Raw genomic sequence first — 18,065 nt, 5'->3', positions numbered from 1 at the left:
TGGAATATGTTTTTCTTTCTTTTCTTTTCTTTTTTTTTGCGGTACGTGGGCCTCTCACTGTTGTGGCCTCTCCCGTTGCAGAGCACAGGCTCCGGACGCGAAGGCTCAGCGGCCACAGCTCACGGGCCTAGCTGCTCCGCGGCATGTGGGATCTTCCCGGACCGGGGCACGAACCCATGTGCCCTGCATCGGCGGGCGGACTCTCAACCACTGTGCCACCAGGGAAGCCCCTTTCTTTTCTTTTTTTTGACAGTGTTAAGGTGGAATAAAGACTTTTGTATTCCATTACCAGTACTGCTCACCAGACATCCAGTCTTGACTACCAAAAGGCACAATAAACATATTCAACTAACAATCATAGTATTTATGAGAGTTTAACTTCAGAAAGTGGATTTTGTTTTGGTTATATGTTAAAATAGAAGTTTGACCTGGAAGTTTAGTATTTCTTTACAAGGTGTTTTTTTTCTCATACAGTCCTTTCAAAATAACTTTATTATTTAGGGAGTAACATCAATTCTCTAGTAAATGAAGTTAATAAATGAAGTCATTAGAGATCAAAGATCCCCCCCAAATCAATTATATCACTACCTCACTGTTTTCAATAACACAACAGTCCCCAAACATTCATATAATTTCAAGCTAACAAAATGAGTCACAGATTCAGAGACCTAGTCAGAAGTGTGAAAAGTATTCCAATTCTTATCCATGATTGCATGAGACTATAAATAAATCATCCCAGAAAAAGCTGAAAAATTCCTTTTCCTTGCAATATCCACACTGCTCTTGAATAAACATTCTCTCCAAATGATCTCATCAATAATCCCTACAGAAAGGTTATTAAATAATTGCCATGCATTGCAGAAAATTGTCTGACACTTAAAAAAATATAACGACACTTAGTAATAACCAGATATGATAGCCTAAAACGGTAAACTAAAATCCTCCTACAAATGTACACATTATATAAAAATGAACTAACAGAACTGGTAAGAAAGGTGGCACATTGGAAAACATAGATATATGTAAGTTAGTATCAATGACATTTCTGAGAGTCTAAAAGTCTAAGCATGATGACCTTATTAAGAAAATGCCCTAATCAATTTAACTGATTATAATCACATTTATAAAGATAAAAATAATTTTAAAGCATAAAACTGTAAAATTTCTTAAGATTTAAATAATGTAAAAACATTAACTGCTCAATAATTTTCTGCTCAAAGTCACTGCTGTTGACCTGCCCAGAATTTACTGAACTGGAGATAATCTAGAGTTCAATCAAAAAGAACTAAATGATAACAGCAACAAAAAATCCAAAGACTACTAAAATTTGAACTTAATTAATTCATAGTGGTAGTCATGAATAATACTTACGTTTAACCTGTATGTTTGAAAGGTGAATGGCCCAGTCCAACAAAGATGTTACATGGTAGATTAGTTACAACTTTAGAAGACATAGGGGACTCAGGAAATTAACATCAGGGAATTTTATTCAGTTTGCAAGCTAGAGTTCAAATTTAAAAAACAGTAACAATAACAAATCCCCCTAAAACCAGAGATTTGATTTACCTCTACCAAGGAAGTGTAGTACGAGTCCTTGAGCCAACAGCATCTGGCCAGTTCTTAGTGTACAGCCCCAACCACAGTCCGTTGTCAAAGCTGAGCCTTCTATTGGAGGAAACTCTTCCCTGTAGGTAAGCCATATTCTTGAAATGAAGTCTTTACGAAATTCTTCTACACTTCCCGCAATCACATGATCTTCTATTGTACATCCTGAGCTTACAGGTAACAGTTCATTTTCATCTACAAAATAAAAATATAAACTATACTCTAAATAAATGCAAAGAAATGTCAATAATGGTACTATATTCCCATTATTCTCAATATGGAGCACAGCACAATCTTTCTAATTCTTTTTTTTCAATTAAAATGAAGATAAGTCTCATATTCTGCCTATTCAGGCTGTTATGAAAATCAAATGAGAATGAATGCTGAAATGTTCTGTATACTCTGGTGCTAACTAATATAAGGTATTATCAGTACTACTGTTGTTAATAATAATACCCTATATTCCGAATATAATCAACTCTCTTATGAGGACGTAATATAAAAATATATTTTCTTATTGCCTCATTTGGCTCAGGATATAGATATTAGTGCTCTCTAAAATGAGATTTGCAAATAAAATATCGTGATTTGTCAATATGTAAAAATGTATGTAATCACATAACTAGTTCTTAAAATCAAATAAAATGTGCACATTGTATTTATTGTCATGAATATTTATACTCAAATTATAAAATCAAAACTAACAAGCTAAACAGTAAGAATATAAAATTCTTAAATATATTCGTATCCTTTCATGTTGAAGTATATACTTTTTTAAATTGTTGTGACCCACATATATCATTTTTAAAGGCTTTTCCAAATTGATTATCTCCTATGCAATTTCTATGTGAAAACTATGGTCACTATTTGCCCAATAATTTACAAAAGACTAGTGCTCAAAAGGAACTATCATTTCTTGATTCTTCCAGACAGAAAGTCTGAGTCATCTTTTCAACCTCAGCATGAAGCACAGTGCCTAGCACAAATAGATCCTAATAAATGTAGGCTGGTTTGGGTGGGTGGATGCATAGGGAGATAAATCTGCCCATAACGCTCAATTCCAAGGAGTTTAATTTCTAATGCCCTTCTAAAGGATGTTAAAGCAGTTTTATCATGCTTTTATTCCTCATCTTTCCTGCACCTATCCCTTTTCAAGCTCATTCTGAAAAAAATTACAATCACCCAAACTTCGTAATATTCAGCTTAATGGAGCTAAGTTGTAGCATATAGTGTCAGAGGTAATTAAAAGAATACAAGCCAGGGGGACGTTCAAGATGGCGGAGGAGTAAGATGTGGAGATCACCTTCCTCCCCACAAATACATCAAAAATACATCTACATGTGGAACAACTCCTACAGAACACCTATTGAACGCTGGCAGAAGACCTCAGACTTCCCAAAAGGCAAGAAAATCCCCACGTACCTGGGAAGGGCAAAAGAAAAAAGAAAACACAGAGACAAAAGAATAGGGACAGGACCTGCCCCTCTGGGGCAGGGAAGGGAAGGGCAAAAGAAAAAAGAAAACACAGAGACAAAAGAATAGGGACAGGACCTGCCCCTCTGGGAGGGAGCTGTGAAGGAGGAAAGGTTTCCACACACTAGGAAGCCCCTTCACTGGTGGAGACGGTGGGGGGTTGGTGACGTTGGGGGAAGCTTCAGAGCCACGGAGGAGAGTGCAGCAATAGGGGTGCAGAGGTCAAAGTGGAGAGATTCCCTCACAGAGGATCACTGCCGACCAGCAGTCACCAGCCCGAGAGGTTTGTCTGCTCAACCACCGGGGCGGGTGGAGGCTGGGAGCTGAGGCTCGGGCTTTGGTCGGATCCCAGGGAGAGGACTGGGGTTGGCTGCGAGAAGACAGCCTGAAGGGGGCCAGTGCACCACAGCTAGCTGGGAGTCCAGGAAAAAGTCTGGACCTGCTGAAGAAACAAGAGACCATTGTTTCGGGGTGCATGAGGAGAGAGGACTCCTTTCCTCTGTGCCCACAGAAGGCAAAGTACCACCTAAGTGAGCTCCAGAGATGGGAGCAAGTTGCGGCTATCAGCCTGGACCCCAGAGATGGGCAAGGAATGCTAACGCTGTCGCCGCTGCCACCAAAAATCCCGTGTGCAAGCACAGGTCACTACCCATGCCCCCCCCACCGGGAGCCTGTGCAGCCGGCCACTGCCAGGGTCCCAAGATCCAAGGACAACTTCCCAGGGAGAACACACGGTGTGCCTCAGGCTGTTGCAATGTCATGCCAGCCTGTGCCGCCGCAGGCTCGCCCCGCATTCCAATTATGACTATTGTACCCTCTTTCTCCCTGGCCTGAGTGAGCAAGAGACCCCTAATCAGTCACTGCTTTAACCCCCTCTTGTCTGGGCAGGGAACAGATGCTTGAGGGTGACATACACACAGAGGCGGGGACAAAACCACAGCTGAACCCCAGAAGCTGTGCGAACAAAGAAGAGAAAGGGAAATTCTTCTGTGCAGCCTCAGGAGGAGCAGATTAAATCCCCACAATCAAGCAGAAGAACCCTGCATCTGTGAAATACCTGAATAGATAACGAATGTTCTCAAAATTGAGGCAGTGGACTTTGGGAGCAACTGTAGACTTGGGGTTTGCTTTCTGCGTCTGATTTGTTTCTGGTTTTTACGTTTCTCTCAGTTTAGTTTTTAGTGCTTGTTATCATTGGTGAATTCGTTTATTGGTTTAGTTGCTCTCTTCTTTTTTAAATTTCTTATTTATTGATTTTTCCCCCCTTGTTTCCCTTTTTGTGAGTGTGTATGCATATGTTTCATTGTGTGGTTTTGTCTGTTTAGGTTTGCTTTTACCATTTGTCCTAGGGTTCTGACTGTTCTTTGTTAATTATTATTTCTTTTTTTCTTTTTCTTTTTTAACGGCTGTGTTGGGTCTTCATTTCTATGCAAGGGCTTTCTATAGTTGCGGCAAGTGGGGGCCACTCTTCATTGCGGTGCGCGGGCCTCTCACTATCGCAGCCTCTCTTGTTGCGGAGCACAGGCTCCAGACGTGCAGGCTCAGTAATTGTGGCTCATGGGCCCAGCCGCTCCGCGGCATGTGGGATCCTCCCAGACCAGGGCTCAAACCCATGTCCCCTGCATCAGCAGGCAGACTTCCAACCACTGCGCCACCAGGGAAGCCCCTATTATTTCTTTTTATGAGTGTGTGTGCGTGTGCGTTACTTTGTGTGATTTTGTCTAGTTTTGCTTTTACCATTTGGTTTGGGATTCTATCTGGTTTCTTTTTCCCCCCCTTTTTTTCTTCCTTTTCTTCCGAGCCATGGGGCTGGCAGGGTCTTGGTGCTCCGGCAGGATGTCAGGCCTGAACCTCCAAGGTGGGAGAGCCAAGTCCACAACACTGGACCACCAGAGACCTCCCAGCCCCACGTAATATCAATTGGTGAGAGCTCTCCGTCTCAATGCTAAGACCCAGATCTACCCAATGGCCAGCAAGCTCCAGTGCTGGACACCCCATGCCAAACAACTAGTAAGACAAAAAAACAACCACACGCATAAGCAAGAGGGCTGCCTAAACTCATACTAAGTTCACACACATGCCAAAACACACCACCAGACACAGCCCTGCCCACCAGAAGATCCAGGCCCACCTACCACAACCCAGGCACCAGTCCCCTCCACCAGGAAGCTTACACAACACACTGAACCAACCTCACCCATTGGGGGCAGACACCAAAAACAAAAGGAACAAAGAACCCAAAGCCTGTGAAGAGGAGACCCCAAACACAGTAAGTTAAACAAAATGAGAAGACAGAAATATGCAGCAGATGAAGGAGCAAGGTAAAAACCCACCAGACCAAACAAATGAAGGGGAAACAGGCAGTCTAACTGAAAAAGAATTCATAATAATGATAGTAAAGATGAGCCAAAATCTTGGATATAGAATGGAGAAAATATAAGAAACATTTAACAAGGACCTAGAAGACCTAAAGAGCAAACAAACAGTGATGAACAACACAGTAAATGAAATTATAAATTCTCTAGAAGGAATCAATAGCAGAATACCTGAGGCAGAAGAACAGATACGTGACCTGGAAGATAAAATAATGGAAATAACTGCCACAGAGCAGAATAAAGAAAAACAAATGAAAAGAATTGAGGACAGTCTCAGAGACCCTTGGGACAACATTAAATACACCAACACTTGAATTATAGGGCTCTCAGAAGAAGAAGACAAAAAGAAAGGGTCTGAGAAAATATTTGAAGAGATTATAGTTGAAAACTTCCCTAGCATGGGAATGGAAATAGGCAACCAAGTCCAGGAAGCACAGAGAGTCCCATACAGGATAAATACAAGGAAAAACACAGCAAGACATATATTAATCAAACTATCAAAAACTAAATACAAAGAAAAACTATTAAAAGCAGCAAGGAAAAAGCAACAAATAACATACAAGGGAATCCACATACGGTTAACAGCTGATATTTCACCAGAAACTCTGCAAGCAGAAGGGAGTGGCAGGACATATTTAAAGTGATGAAAGGGAAAAACCTACAACCAAGATTACTCTACCCCGCAAAGATCTCATTCAGATTCGATGGAGCAATTACAACCTTTACAGACAAGCAAAAGCTAAGAGAATTCAGCACCACCAAACCAGCTTGACAACAAACGGTAAAGGAACTTCTCTGGGTAGGAAACACAAGAGAAGGAAAAGACTTACCAAAAAAACTGAAAACAATCAAGAAAATGGTAACAGGAATATACATATCGATAAACGTAAATGTAAATGTACCTTAAATGTAAATGGACTAAATGCTCCAACCAAAAGACACAGACTGACTGAACAGATACAAAAACAAGACCAATATATATGCTGTCTACAAGAGACCCACTTCAGACCCAGGGACACATGCAGACTGAAAGTAAGGAGACATAAAAAGATATTCTATGCAAATGGAAATCAAAAGAAAGCTGGAGTAGCAATTCTCATATCAGACAAAATAGACTTTAAAATAAAGACTATTACAAGAGACAAAGAAGGATACTACATAATGATCAAGGGATCAGTCCAAGAAGAAGATATAACAATTGTAAATATTTATGCACCCAACATAGGAGCACCTCAGTACATAAGGCAACTGTTAAGAGCCATAAAAGAGGAAATTGACAGTAACACAATCACAGTAGGGGACTTTAACACTCCACTTTCACCAATGGACAGATCATCCAAAATGAAAATAAATAAGGGAACACAGCTTTAAATGATACATTAAACAGGATGGACTTAATTGATATTTATAGAACATTCCATCCAAAAACAACAGAATACACTTTCTTCTCAAGTGCTCATGGAACATTCTCCAGGATAGATCATATCTTGGGTCACAAATCAAGCCTTGGTAAATTTAAGAAAATTGAAATCATATCAAGTATCTTTTCTGACCACAATGCTATGAGACTAGATATCAATTACAGGAAAAAAATCTGTAAAATATACAAACACATGGAGGCTAAACAATACACTACTTAATAACCAAGAGATCACTGAAGAAATCAAAGAGAAAATCAAAAAATACCTACAAACAAATGACAATGAAAACACGACGACCAAAAACCTATGGGATACAGCAAAAGCAGTTCTAAGAGGGAAGTTTATAGCAATACAATTCTACCTTAAGAAACAAGAAACATCTCAAATAAACAACCTAACCCTATACCTAAAGCAATTAGAGAAAGAACAAAAAAACCCCAAATTTAGCAGAAGGAAAGGAATCATAAAGATCAGATCAGAAATAAGTGAAAACAAATGAAGGAAAAAATAGCAAAGATCAATGAAACTAAAAGCTGGTTCTTTGAGAAGATAAACAAAATTGATAAACCATTAGCCAGACTCATCAAGAAAAAAAGGGAGAAGACTCAAATCAATCCAATTAGAAATGAAAAAGGAGAAGTAACAATTGACACTGCAGAAACACAAAGGATCAGGAGAGATTACTACAAGCAACTACATGCCAATAAAATGGACAACCTGGAAGAAATGGACAAATTCTTAGAAAAGCACAACCTTCCCAGACTGAACTAGGAAGAAATAGAAAATATAAACAGACCAATCACAAGCACTGAAATTGAAACTGTGATTAAAAATGTTCCAACATACAAAAGCCCAGGACCAGATGGCTTCACAGGTGAAATCTATCAAGCACTTAGAGAAGAGCTAACACCTATCCCTCTCAAGCTCTTCTAAAATATAGCAGAGGGAGGAACACTCCCAAATTCATTCTATGATGTCACCATCACCCTGATACCAAAACCAGACAAAGATGTCACAAAAAAAGAAAACTACAGGCCAATATCACTGATGAATATAGATGCAAAAATCTTCAACAAAATTCCAGCAAACAGAACCCAACAGCACATTAAAAGGATCATACACCATAATCAAGTGGGGTTTATCCCAGGAATGCAAGAATTCTTCAATATATGCAAATCAATCAATGTGATACACCATATTAACAAATTGAAGGATCAAAACCATATGATCATCTCAATAGATACAGAAAAAGCTTTTGAAAAAATTCAACACCCATTTATGATAAAAACTCTCCAGAAAGTGGGCATAGAGGGAAACTACCTCAACATAATAAAGGCCATATGTAACAAACCCACAACATCGTTCTCAATGGTGAAAAACTGAAAGCATTTCCTCTTAGATCAGGAAGAAGACAAGGTTGCCCATTCTCACTGCTATTATTCAACATAGTTTTATAAGTCTTAGGCACAGCAATCAGAGAAGAAAAAGAAATAAATGGAATCCAAATCAGAAAAGAAGAAGTAAAACTGTCACTGTTGGCAGATGACATGATACTATACACAGAGAACCCTAAAGATGCTATCAGAAAACTACTAGAGCTAATCAATGAATTTGGTAAAATTGCAGGATACAAAATTAATGCACAGAAATCTCTTGCATTCCTATACAGTAATGATGAAAAATCTGAAACAGAAATTAAGGAAACACTTCCAGTTACCATTGCAGCAAAAAGAATAAAATACCTAGGAATGAACCTAAGAAGACAAAAGACCTGTATGCAGAAAACTATAAGACACTGATGAAAGAATTAAAGATGATACAAACAGATGGAGAGATATACCTTGTTCTGGGATTGGAAGAGTCAACATTGTGAAAAAGCCTATACTACCCAAAGCAATCTACAGATTCAGTGCAATCCCTATCAAACTGCCAATTGCATTTTTCACAGAACTAGAACAAAAAGTTTTACAATTTGTATGGAAACACAAAGACTCCGAATAGCCAAAGCAATCCTGAGAAAGAAAAACGGAGCTGGAGGAATCAGACTCCAGGACTTCAGACTATACTACAAAGCTACAGTAATCAAGTTAATATGGTACTGACACAAAAACAGATATATAGATCAATAGAACAGGATAGAAAGCCCATAGATAGACACACGCACATATGGTCACCTTATCTTTGATAAAGGAGGCAAAAGTATACAATGGAGAAAAGACAGCCTCTTCAATAAGTGGTGCTGGGAAAACTGGACAGCTACATGTAAAATAATTAAATTAGAACACTTCCTAACACCATACACAAAAATAAACTCAAAATGGATTAAAGACCTAAATGTAAGGCCAGACACTATCAAGCTCTTAGAGGAAAACATAGGCAGAACACTCTATGACATAAATCACAGCAAGGTCCTTTTTGATCCACCTCCTAGAGAAATGTAAGTAAAAACAATAATAAACAAATGAGACCTAACAAAACTTAAAAGCTTTTGCACAGCAGAGGGCACCATAAACAAGACGAAAAGACTACCCTCAGAATGGGAGAAAATATTTGCAAATGAAGCAAAAGACAAAGGATTAATCTCCAAAATTTACAAGCAGTTCATACAGCTCAATATCAAAAAACAAACAACCCAATCCAAAAATGGGCAGAAGACCTAAACAGACATTTCTCCAAAGAAGATATACAGATTGCCAACAAACACAAGAAAGAATGCTCAACATCACTAATCATTAGAGAAATGCAAATCAAAACCACTATGTGGTATCACCTCACACCGGTCAGAATGGCCATCATCAAAAAATCTACAAACAATAAATGCTGGAGAGGGTGTGGACAAAAGGGAACCCTCCTAAACTGTTGGTGGGAATGTAAATTGATACAGTCACTATGGAGAGCAGTATGGAGGTTCCTTAAAAAACTACAAATAGAACTACCATATGACCCAGCAATCCCACTACTGGGCATATACCCTGAGAAAACCATAACTCAAAAAGAGTCATGTACCACAGTGTTCACTGCAGCTCTATTTACAATAGCCAGGACATGGAAGCAACCTAAGTGTCCATCAACAGATGAATGGATAAAGGAGATGTGGCACTTAGATACAATGGAATATTACTCAGCCATAAAAGGAAACTAAATTGAGTTTTTTGTAGTGAGGTGGATGGACCTAGAGTGTGTCATACAGAGTGAAGTTAGTCAGAAAGAGAAAAACAAATACCATATGCTAACACATATATATGGAATCTAAAAAAAAAAAAAAAAAAAGGTTATGAAGAACCTGGGGCAGACAGGAATAAAGACGCAGACGTAGAAAATGGACTTGAGGACACAGGGAGGGGGAAAGGTAAGCTGGGATGACCTGAGAGAGTGGCATGGACTTCTATATACTACCAAATGTAAAACAGATACCTAGTGGGAAGAAACCACATAGCACAAGGAGATCAGCTTGGTGCTTTGTGACCACCTAGAGGGGTGGGATAGGGAGGGTGGGAGGCAGACGCAAGAGGGAGGAGATATGGGGATATATGTATATGTATAGCTGATTCACTTTGTTATACAGCAGAAACTAAGACAACAACGTAAAGCAATTATAATCCGATAAAGATGTGAAAAAAAAAATTTTTTTAATTAAAAAAAGGGCTTCCCTGGTGGCGCAGTGGTTGAGAGTCCGCCTGCTGATGCAGGGGACATGGGTTCGTGCCCCAGTCCAGTAGGATCCTGCATGCTGCGGAGCGGCTGGGCCTGTGGGCCATGGCCGCTGGGCCTACGCGTCTGGAGCCTGTGCTCCGCAACGGAAGAGGCCACAACAGTGAGAGGCCTAAGTACCTCAAAAAAAAAAAAAAAAAAAAAAAAAAAGACGTGGCACATATATACAGTGGAATATTACTCAGCCATAAGAAGAAACAAAATTGAGTTATTTGTAGTGAGGTGGATGGACCTAAAGTGTGTCATACAGAGTGAAGTAAGTCAGAAAGAAAAAAACAAATACCATATGCTAACACATATGTATGGAATCTAAAGAAATGGTTCGGATGAACCTAGAGGCAGGACAGGAATAAAGACGCAGACTAAGAGAATGGACTTGAGGACATGGTGGATGAAGAGGGTAAGCCGGGATGAAGTGAGAGAGTGGCATTGACACATATACACTACCAAATGTAAAACAGATAGTGGGAAGCAGCTGCATAGCACAGGGAGATCAGCTTGGTACTTTGTGACCACCTAGAGGGGTGGGATAGGGAAGGTGGGAGCGAGGCACAAGAGGGAAGGGATATGGGGATATATGTATACATACAGCTGATTCACTTTGCTATAGAGCAGAAACTAACACAACATTGTAAAGCAATTATATTCTAATAAAGATGTTAAGAAAAAAACCCCGAATACATGGCAAGCCTCTATTATCAATGAAGTTCTCTGAAGATTAGAGTTTGAATTTAATTCCAAATAAAAATATCTGAAAACTGAATATGGCACTACAAGTAAGTCCAAAATTTCCACTTTGGAGACATTTAAATTTGTTTGAAATTGGATATAATAACACATAACTCTCACAGCTCATCCTGAGGCTCACCAAACACATAGTTCTAATCTCCTATCTTGACAAAGTGATTAATTCCTTATCCTTTTAAGATCTAGTCTCCTCTTAATATTTACTCTAAATATTATTGTGAAACTGTTCATACTAAATGAACTTTGTTGTCTTGTTGACTTTCCACTATAATACTACTCCTGCTATTCCACTTTTTGACTGACTTTCCTTTTCACAGTATTAACTAATTATATCTAGAATGCTTTTTATCTACATCTGCTCCCCCTCCAGATTTCAAGTATTCTAGAGGAGAAGAAATATGTTTATCTTCTAGACCTCTGAATGTTCAGCGCCTAACACAGAGTTCAGTCCATAGTAGATACACAATAAATATTTGTTTTGCTTTGCTTTTGTTTTCTATGATGGAAAAGACTTCTGAGCAGACGTTTATGAAGAGTGAGAATGCCTGAAAGAATCACTACAAAGAATGAGAAAGAAAGCTGATAAAGGAAATAGAAGAGACCTGCTAGCAATATTGAGGGCTCAGTCAAGGGTGCTTATCGCAATCAAAAATCACAATTATACCACAACTAGAGAAAGCCCACGCACAGCAACAAAGACCCAATGCAGCCAAAAATAAATAAATATTTTTTTAAAAAAATCACAATTAAACAAGCTAATATGAGAAATAATCCAAAGTACAACAAACTGCAAAAATAAATTCTGAAAGAGTGTAACTATTGTAATTATCAGGTATGGGATAAAATAAGTATGCATATATTTAAAAAGTAGAAGGTACTGAAAGGTGGACAAATAAAAGAAAACAATTAAAATTGACCAGGCACATGTAAAGGAAAACCAAATAAAACTACTAGAAATGAAAAATATAATAAATGAAAATAGAAATTTGGTATAGGTTAAACAGAAAATTATACAAACCTCAGAAGATAATCAAGGAACCAGAAAAACTAAAGAAATTACTCAGAACACAGCACAGAGAGAAAAAATAACAGAAAATATAAAAAACAAGAATTTCAGGGCTTCCCTGGTGGCGCAGTGGTTGCGGGTCCGCCTGCCAATGCAGGGGATGCAGGTTCGTGCCCCGGTCTGGGAGGATCCCACATGCCACAGAGCAGCTGGGCCCGTGAGTCATGGCCGCTGGGCCTGCGCGTCCGGAGTCTGTTGCTCCGCGGGGAGAGGCTGCAGCAGTGAGAGGCCCCCGTACCGAAAAAAAAAAAAAAAAGAATTTCAGAGACATGAAAAAAATCTAACAGAAAGACTTATCAGAGATGCAAAAGGAGAGAACAAGAAGAATGGAGAAAAACTATAATTAAAAGTGGCTGAAATTTCTTCAGATTTTAAGAAATATATGATTCTGAGTAGAAATAAAGTGAAATCCACATGAAAGACAAAGAGCTGATCTTAGAAGCAACCAGAGAGAAAAAACATAGAAATGATAGCTTCAAAACACTAGAGAGACTATCTCGTCCTAAAGTGAGCAAAGATTTACTAAGCAGAACACAAAAAGTACTAACCATTTAAGAAGATAAAAAAGTTAACCAGACTATATTAAAATTAAGAACTATGCTCTTCAAAAGATAAACTGAGTGAAAAAGTAATGGAGTAGGAGACAACATTTCCTATAGACATAGCCAAAAAAGGATTCATATCCAGAATATATTAAGAAAACCTAGAGAGATAATCTAATAGAAGACATATTTAAATGGAAAAATATTTATGAAAATATGCTCAATTTCCTAAGTTAGACAAACGCAAATTAAAATAAAATGTGGCTCTAATAAACATGGAAAAATACCAAGTACTGGTGAGCTGAGAGCAAGCAGAATTTGCATACACACCTGGTAGAAATACAAATTGGCACAACTGTTTTATAAAACTATTCGGTAGTATATAGTGAGGCTGAACATATGAATACCCTATTACCCAGCAATTACATTCCCAGGTATACATACTGAATGAAAATCCATACACATGTTCATTCACCAAAGCACAGGTACTAGAATATTCAAGCAGGGCTCTTAACGATTGCCAAAAATGGAAAACTATCCAAATGCCCACCAAGAGTAAAATGGATGAAGTGTGGCATATTCACACAATGCAATACTCAGAATAAAAAAATATCCAGCTCCCAACAAGGTAAATAACACAACGTCTGGCAATCAATCAAGCATGCAAATAGGCAGGAAAACACAAGCCAAAATGAGAATACTCAACCAAACAAAAGTGAACCCAAACTAACACAAATGCTAGAATTAGCAAACAAGTACATTGAAACAGGTATTACAATATTACATATGTTCAAAAAGATAAGTAGAAGATTAAGTAAGGAAGGAAGATAAGTAAGGAAGATTTTTTTAAATGGAACTTTCAGATATATAAACTACAATGTCCAAGATGAAAAATATACTGACTAGGATTTATGGCAGATTAGACATTGCTGAGAAAAAGATCAAAAGATTAGTGAATTTGAAGACACAGCAATAGGAACTATCCAAATTAAAACGCAGAGAGGAAAAAGAATTTTTTAAAAAAATAAAAGCACATCCGTGAGATGTGGCACAATTTCATTCATGCTAATATATGTTCAATTGGAGACCCAGAAGGAGAGGGAAGAGAGGCGAAGACAGAAAAAATATCTGAAGACAAAAAGGCTGAAAAAATTCAAAATTGGTGAAAACTATGAAACAACAGGTTCAAGAAATTCAACAAAACCCAAACACAAGAAACATGAAGAAAACTATACTTCACATCATAATCAAATTGTTCCAAACTAGTGATTAAAAAAAAAAATCTTAGAAGTAGTCAAGAAAAAAAAGCCACATTATGTACACAGAAAGATAAGGATGACCTCAGATTTCTCCCTGGAAACAAAATAAACAAAAAGATAGCAGGGCAACATCTTTAAAGCTACTGAAAGAAAAAAAATAATCAACCCAAAATTCTATACCCAGCAAAAATATCTTTCAAAAATGAAAGCAAAACCCTTTTTCAGAGACACAGAAGCTGAAGGAGTATATCACCAGCACACCTTGCACTATAAGAAATGTTAAAATAAGTCTTTCAAGCAGGAAAATAATGGATTTTAGCAGATGGAAATATGGATTCACACAAAGGAATGAAGAACACCAAAAATGATAACTATATGAGCAAGTATATTATTTTTCTTATTACTTAAATCTCTTTAAGTAATTGACTTAAGTAATTGACATTGACTGTTTAAACAAAAATAATAACAATGTATTATGGCATGTATAAGATACAAATAAATAAAATGTATGACACCAGTAGCATAAAGACGAGGAGGAGGGAAGTGAAGTACACTACTCTAAGGTTCTTATACTATATGTGAGTTGGTATAATATCATTGAAGGTAGACTGTGATAAGTTAAAGATATACCCTAAAACTTTAAAGTAACCCAGTAAAATAACAATAAAAAGTTACAGCTAATCAGCCAACAAAGAGATAAAATAGAAATCAAAAAATATTCAATCTGAAAGAAGGTAGAAAAAGAGGAAAAGGGAACAAAGAGCAGATTTAACAAATAGAAACCAAATAGTGAGATAACAGACAAACCTAACTATATCAATAATCATATAAAATGTGAATACAGGCATACCTTGTTTTTGTTCTTCACTTTATTGTGCTTTGCAAATACTGCGTTTTTTACAAATTGAAGGTTTGTGGTAACCCTGTGTTGTCAGATGATGATTAGCATTTTTTAGCCATAAAGTATTTTTTAATTAAGGTACATATATTATTTTTTTAGACATAATGCTATTGTATACTTAATAGACTATAATACAATATAAACATAACTTTGATATGTACTGGGAAACCAAAAAATTTGTGCAACTTACTTTATTGAAATATTTGCTTTATTGCAGTGGTCTGAAACCAAACCCACAATATCTCCGAGGTTTGCCTGTAGTCTAAACAACTTAATTAAAAGGCAGAGATTATCAGATTGTATAAAAAGGCAAGACCCAATAATTTACTTCCTACAGGAAACAAACTTTAAATATAAAGAAAATAGATTAAGTGTAAAAGAACATAAAAAGATATACCATATAACCCTAAGCAAAAGAAAGCTTAATATCAGACAAAGTAGATTTCAGACCAAAAAAATATCACCAGGAATAAAGAAGGGTTTTATAATTATAAAGGGGTCAATTCATTAACTGACCATAACAACTCTAAATGTTAATGTACCCAATAACAAAGCTTCAAAATTGAAGAAGCAAAAACTGATAGAATTGCAAGGAGAAATAAACAAATCCACAATTATAGTCAGAGATGTCAATATCCCTCTCATAAAAATTGGTAGAACAAGTAGGACAGAGCAAGAATAGAGAAGACTTGAACTCAACCAACTCGACCTAACTGCCCTTATAGAACATTCCAGTAACAATACATATTCTTCTCAAGCACACAAAGAACATTTACCAAGTTATACCATATTTAGACCATAAAGCAAGTCTCAATAACTTCAAAGAGATTAGAGTCATAAAAATATTTTCTCTGACCACAATGGAATTAAATTAAAAATCAATAACAGAACAAGATCTGGAAATTTTCCAAATTAAGTAATATACCTATAAATAATTGATTGCATCCTGCACACCCTTTCTTACTAAATGGCAAAAGTCATGTTTCAAAAAATTCCAAATTGTGGGATCTTATTTCCACAACATTTGGGCATAATCTTGGCAACATGTGGAATAACCAAGATCCCTGAAAATAGTAAAGAATAGTACAAGAACCAAGAGCACGTAAAGGAAGACCCCTTGATAACTTACTTTCATGCCCTTTATGTCCTATAAAGAGATCTCTAGGCAAAGCTCCACCCTGGGCTGGTTTCAGTGCAGAAAAAACTTTTATTATTTTCTAGCCTCTGTGCTACCCTCTCTACTTCTTAAAAAGCTTTTTTTCCCCCTTTTTTCCACGCACTATTTTGGGTTTTTTTTGTCCATAGTTTAGAATCATTGTCTATAGATGCTCCTCAGCCCCAAAATTAGGAAGGAGAGAGCCTTATTTCTGTTATTCATGTTAAATCATTTGGGCCCCTAAGATAGAACTGGTATACTAGAGATAACCACAGATACAGTTTTTCCTTAATGGTCTCTGGGCCCATCCTGTCCTGAACCATCTAAGAGAAAATCTGGTGGAGACTGACCAATGCACAGTAAATCTAAAAAGCTGTGAGTACATAATGACACACAGAGAGAAAAGGTTAGCATTAAAATATTTCAAATGCGATAAACAGAATATTATATTTCTGTTGAAGCTATAAAGAAAGTCATGACAAAACAGGGCAATAACCTTAGGACAAGTGTTATGAAATAGAAATTCACCAAAGTCATACCATAATTATAGGATTAATAAACCTTTCCATAATATGGGTTTGTATACCCACAATAGGAGAAATAATAAAGAAAATTAGCCCCCTATAATCAATAGACCTTTATGTCATATATTTCAAAAGTTTTAAAACTTCATTAACAACAAAAAAAATCCTTAATACGTGACTTCCACCATGTCATAATCCCTTTGTTTTTCTGAACAAATATTCTAATTCCCTTTTACCTTATCTTGATTATTATGACTCCTCTTATTTTCAAAATGTATATTTAAATCTCTTTTCAAATGTGTATTTGATCTTATTCAGTGTTATTCCTCCTGTTTTCAGAATTATACTTAACTCACTAAAATTTGTATGCTTTTAAGTACAAGGGCCTCCCCCTCTCTGAGGATACCAAAAAATTCCTAGAAAGGTGTAAGAAGGTGGTTTGGGGTTAACTCATTAGAAAAGAGAATCTATAAAGTGGATGATAAGAACAGAAATACGATATTCTTCTGGCTAATGATTCATTCCCTTCATTCTGCATGTAGATATTTTTAAACATGAAAAGTCGTATTTCAAAAACTTCTGAGAATACAGTCTTATTTCTACAAAAATACAAGAATGTACTATTACACACTATTTAAAAAGGCAAAGCCAAAGCAAACTAAATGTCTAACAATAGTAGAATGAATAATTTGTGGTAATTCATACAATGGAATATTATACAGCAGTAAAAATAAACCAGAACCTACCCATAACATGGACAAATCTTTTTTTTTTTTACATCTTTATTGGAGTATAATTGCTTTACAATGGTGTGTTAGTTTCTGCTTTATAACAAAGTGAATCAGTTATACATATACATATGTTCCCATATCTCTTCCCTCTTGCGTCTCCCTCCCTCCCTCCCTCCCTCCCTCCCTATCCCACCCCTCTAGGTGGTCACAAAGCACCGAGCTGATATCCCTGTGCTATGTGGCTGCTTCCCACTAGCCATCTACCTTACGTTTGGTAGTGTATATATGTCCATGCCACTCTCCCACTTTGTCACAGCTTACCCTTCCCCCTCCCCATATCCTCAAGTCCATTCTCTAGTAGGTCTGTGTCTTTATTCCTGAATGCAGACAAATCTTAAAAACACAAACTTAAAAGCCATAAGCAAGGCACAGAAGCAAAACATAGTTCATTTTCATTTTCAAAAAGGTCAAAAATAGGAAACACTAAATTCCACCACTTTAGGATAGTAGAGTTTTTTGGCATGGGAAGGACAACAGTTGGGTAGAAGCACAAG

At 37.1% G+C, this 18,065-nt stretch overlaps 1 protein-coding gene across 9 annotated transcripts in view; it reads right to left on the bottom strand.

Annotated features, from left to right (window-relative positions):
* ATG4C (autophagy related 4C cysteine peptidase) overlaps positions 1-18,065 on the bottom strand; it is a 134,967-nt gene that overhangs the window by 79,664 nt on the left and 37,238 nt on the right. For all 9 annotated transcript variants that reach the window (XR_003434296.1, XR_003434297.1, XR_003434293.1 and 6 more), the window contains exon 4: positions 1,567-1,800. Coding sequence is in view for 3 of the 9 variants with exons in the window: in XM_027113957.1 (XP_026969758.1) it covers positions 1,567-1,800 (234 nt within the window). In the remaining 6 variants the exon portion in view is untranslated. The remainder of the gene's footprint in view (positions 1-1,566; positions 1,801-18,065) is intronic.

The sequence above is a fragment of the Aethalodelphis obliquidens genome, unplaced genomic scaffold (genome assembly GCF_003676395.1).
Source record: "Aethalodelphis obliquidens isolate GAN/ISIS:26980383/991018 unplaced genomic scaffold, ASM367639v1 scaffold13, whole genome shotgun sequence".
In the NCBI taxonomy this organism is placed as follows: Eukaryota; Metazoa; Chordata; class Mammalia; order Artiodactyla; family Delphinidae; genus Aethalodelphis; species Aethalodelphis obliquidens.
The sequence above is the reverse complement of the archived record's forward strand: the minus strand, read 5'-3'. Positions and strand labels throughout refer to the sequence as shown.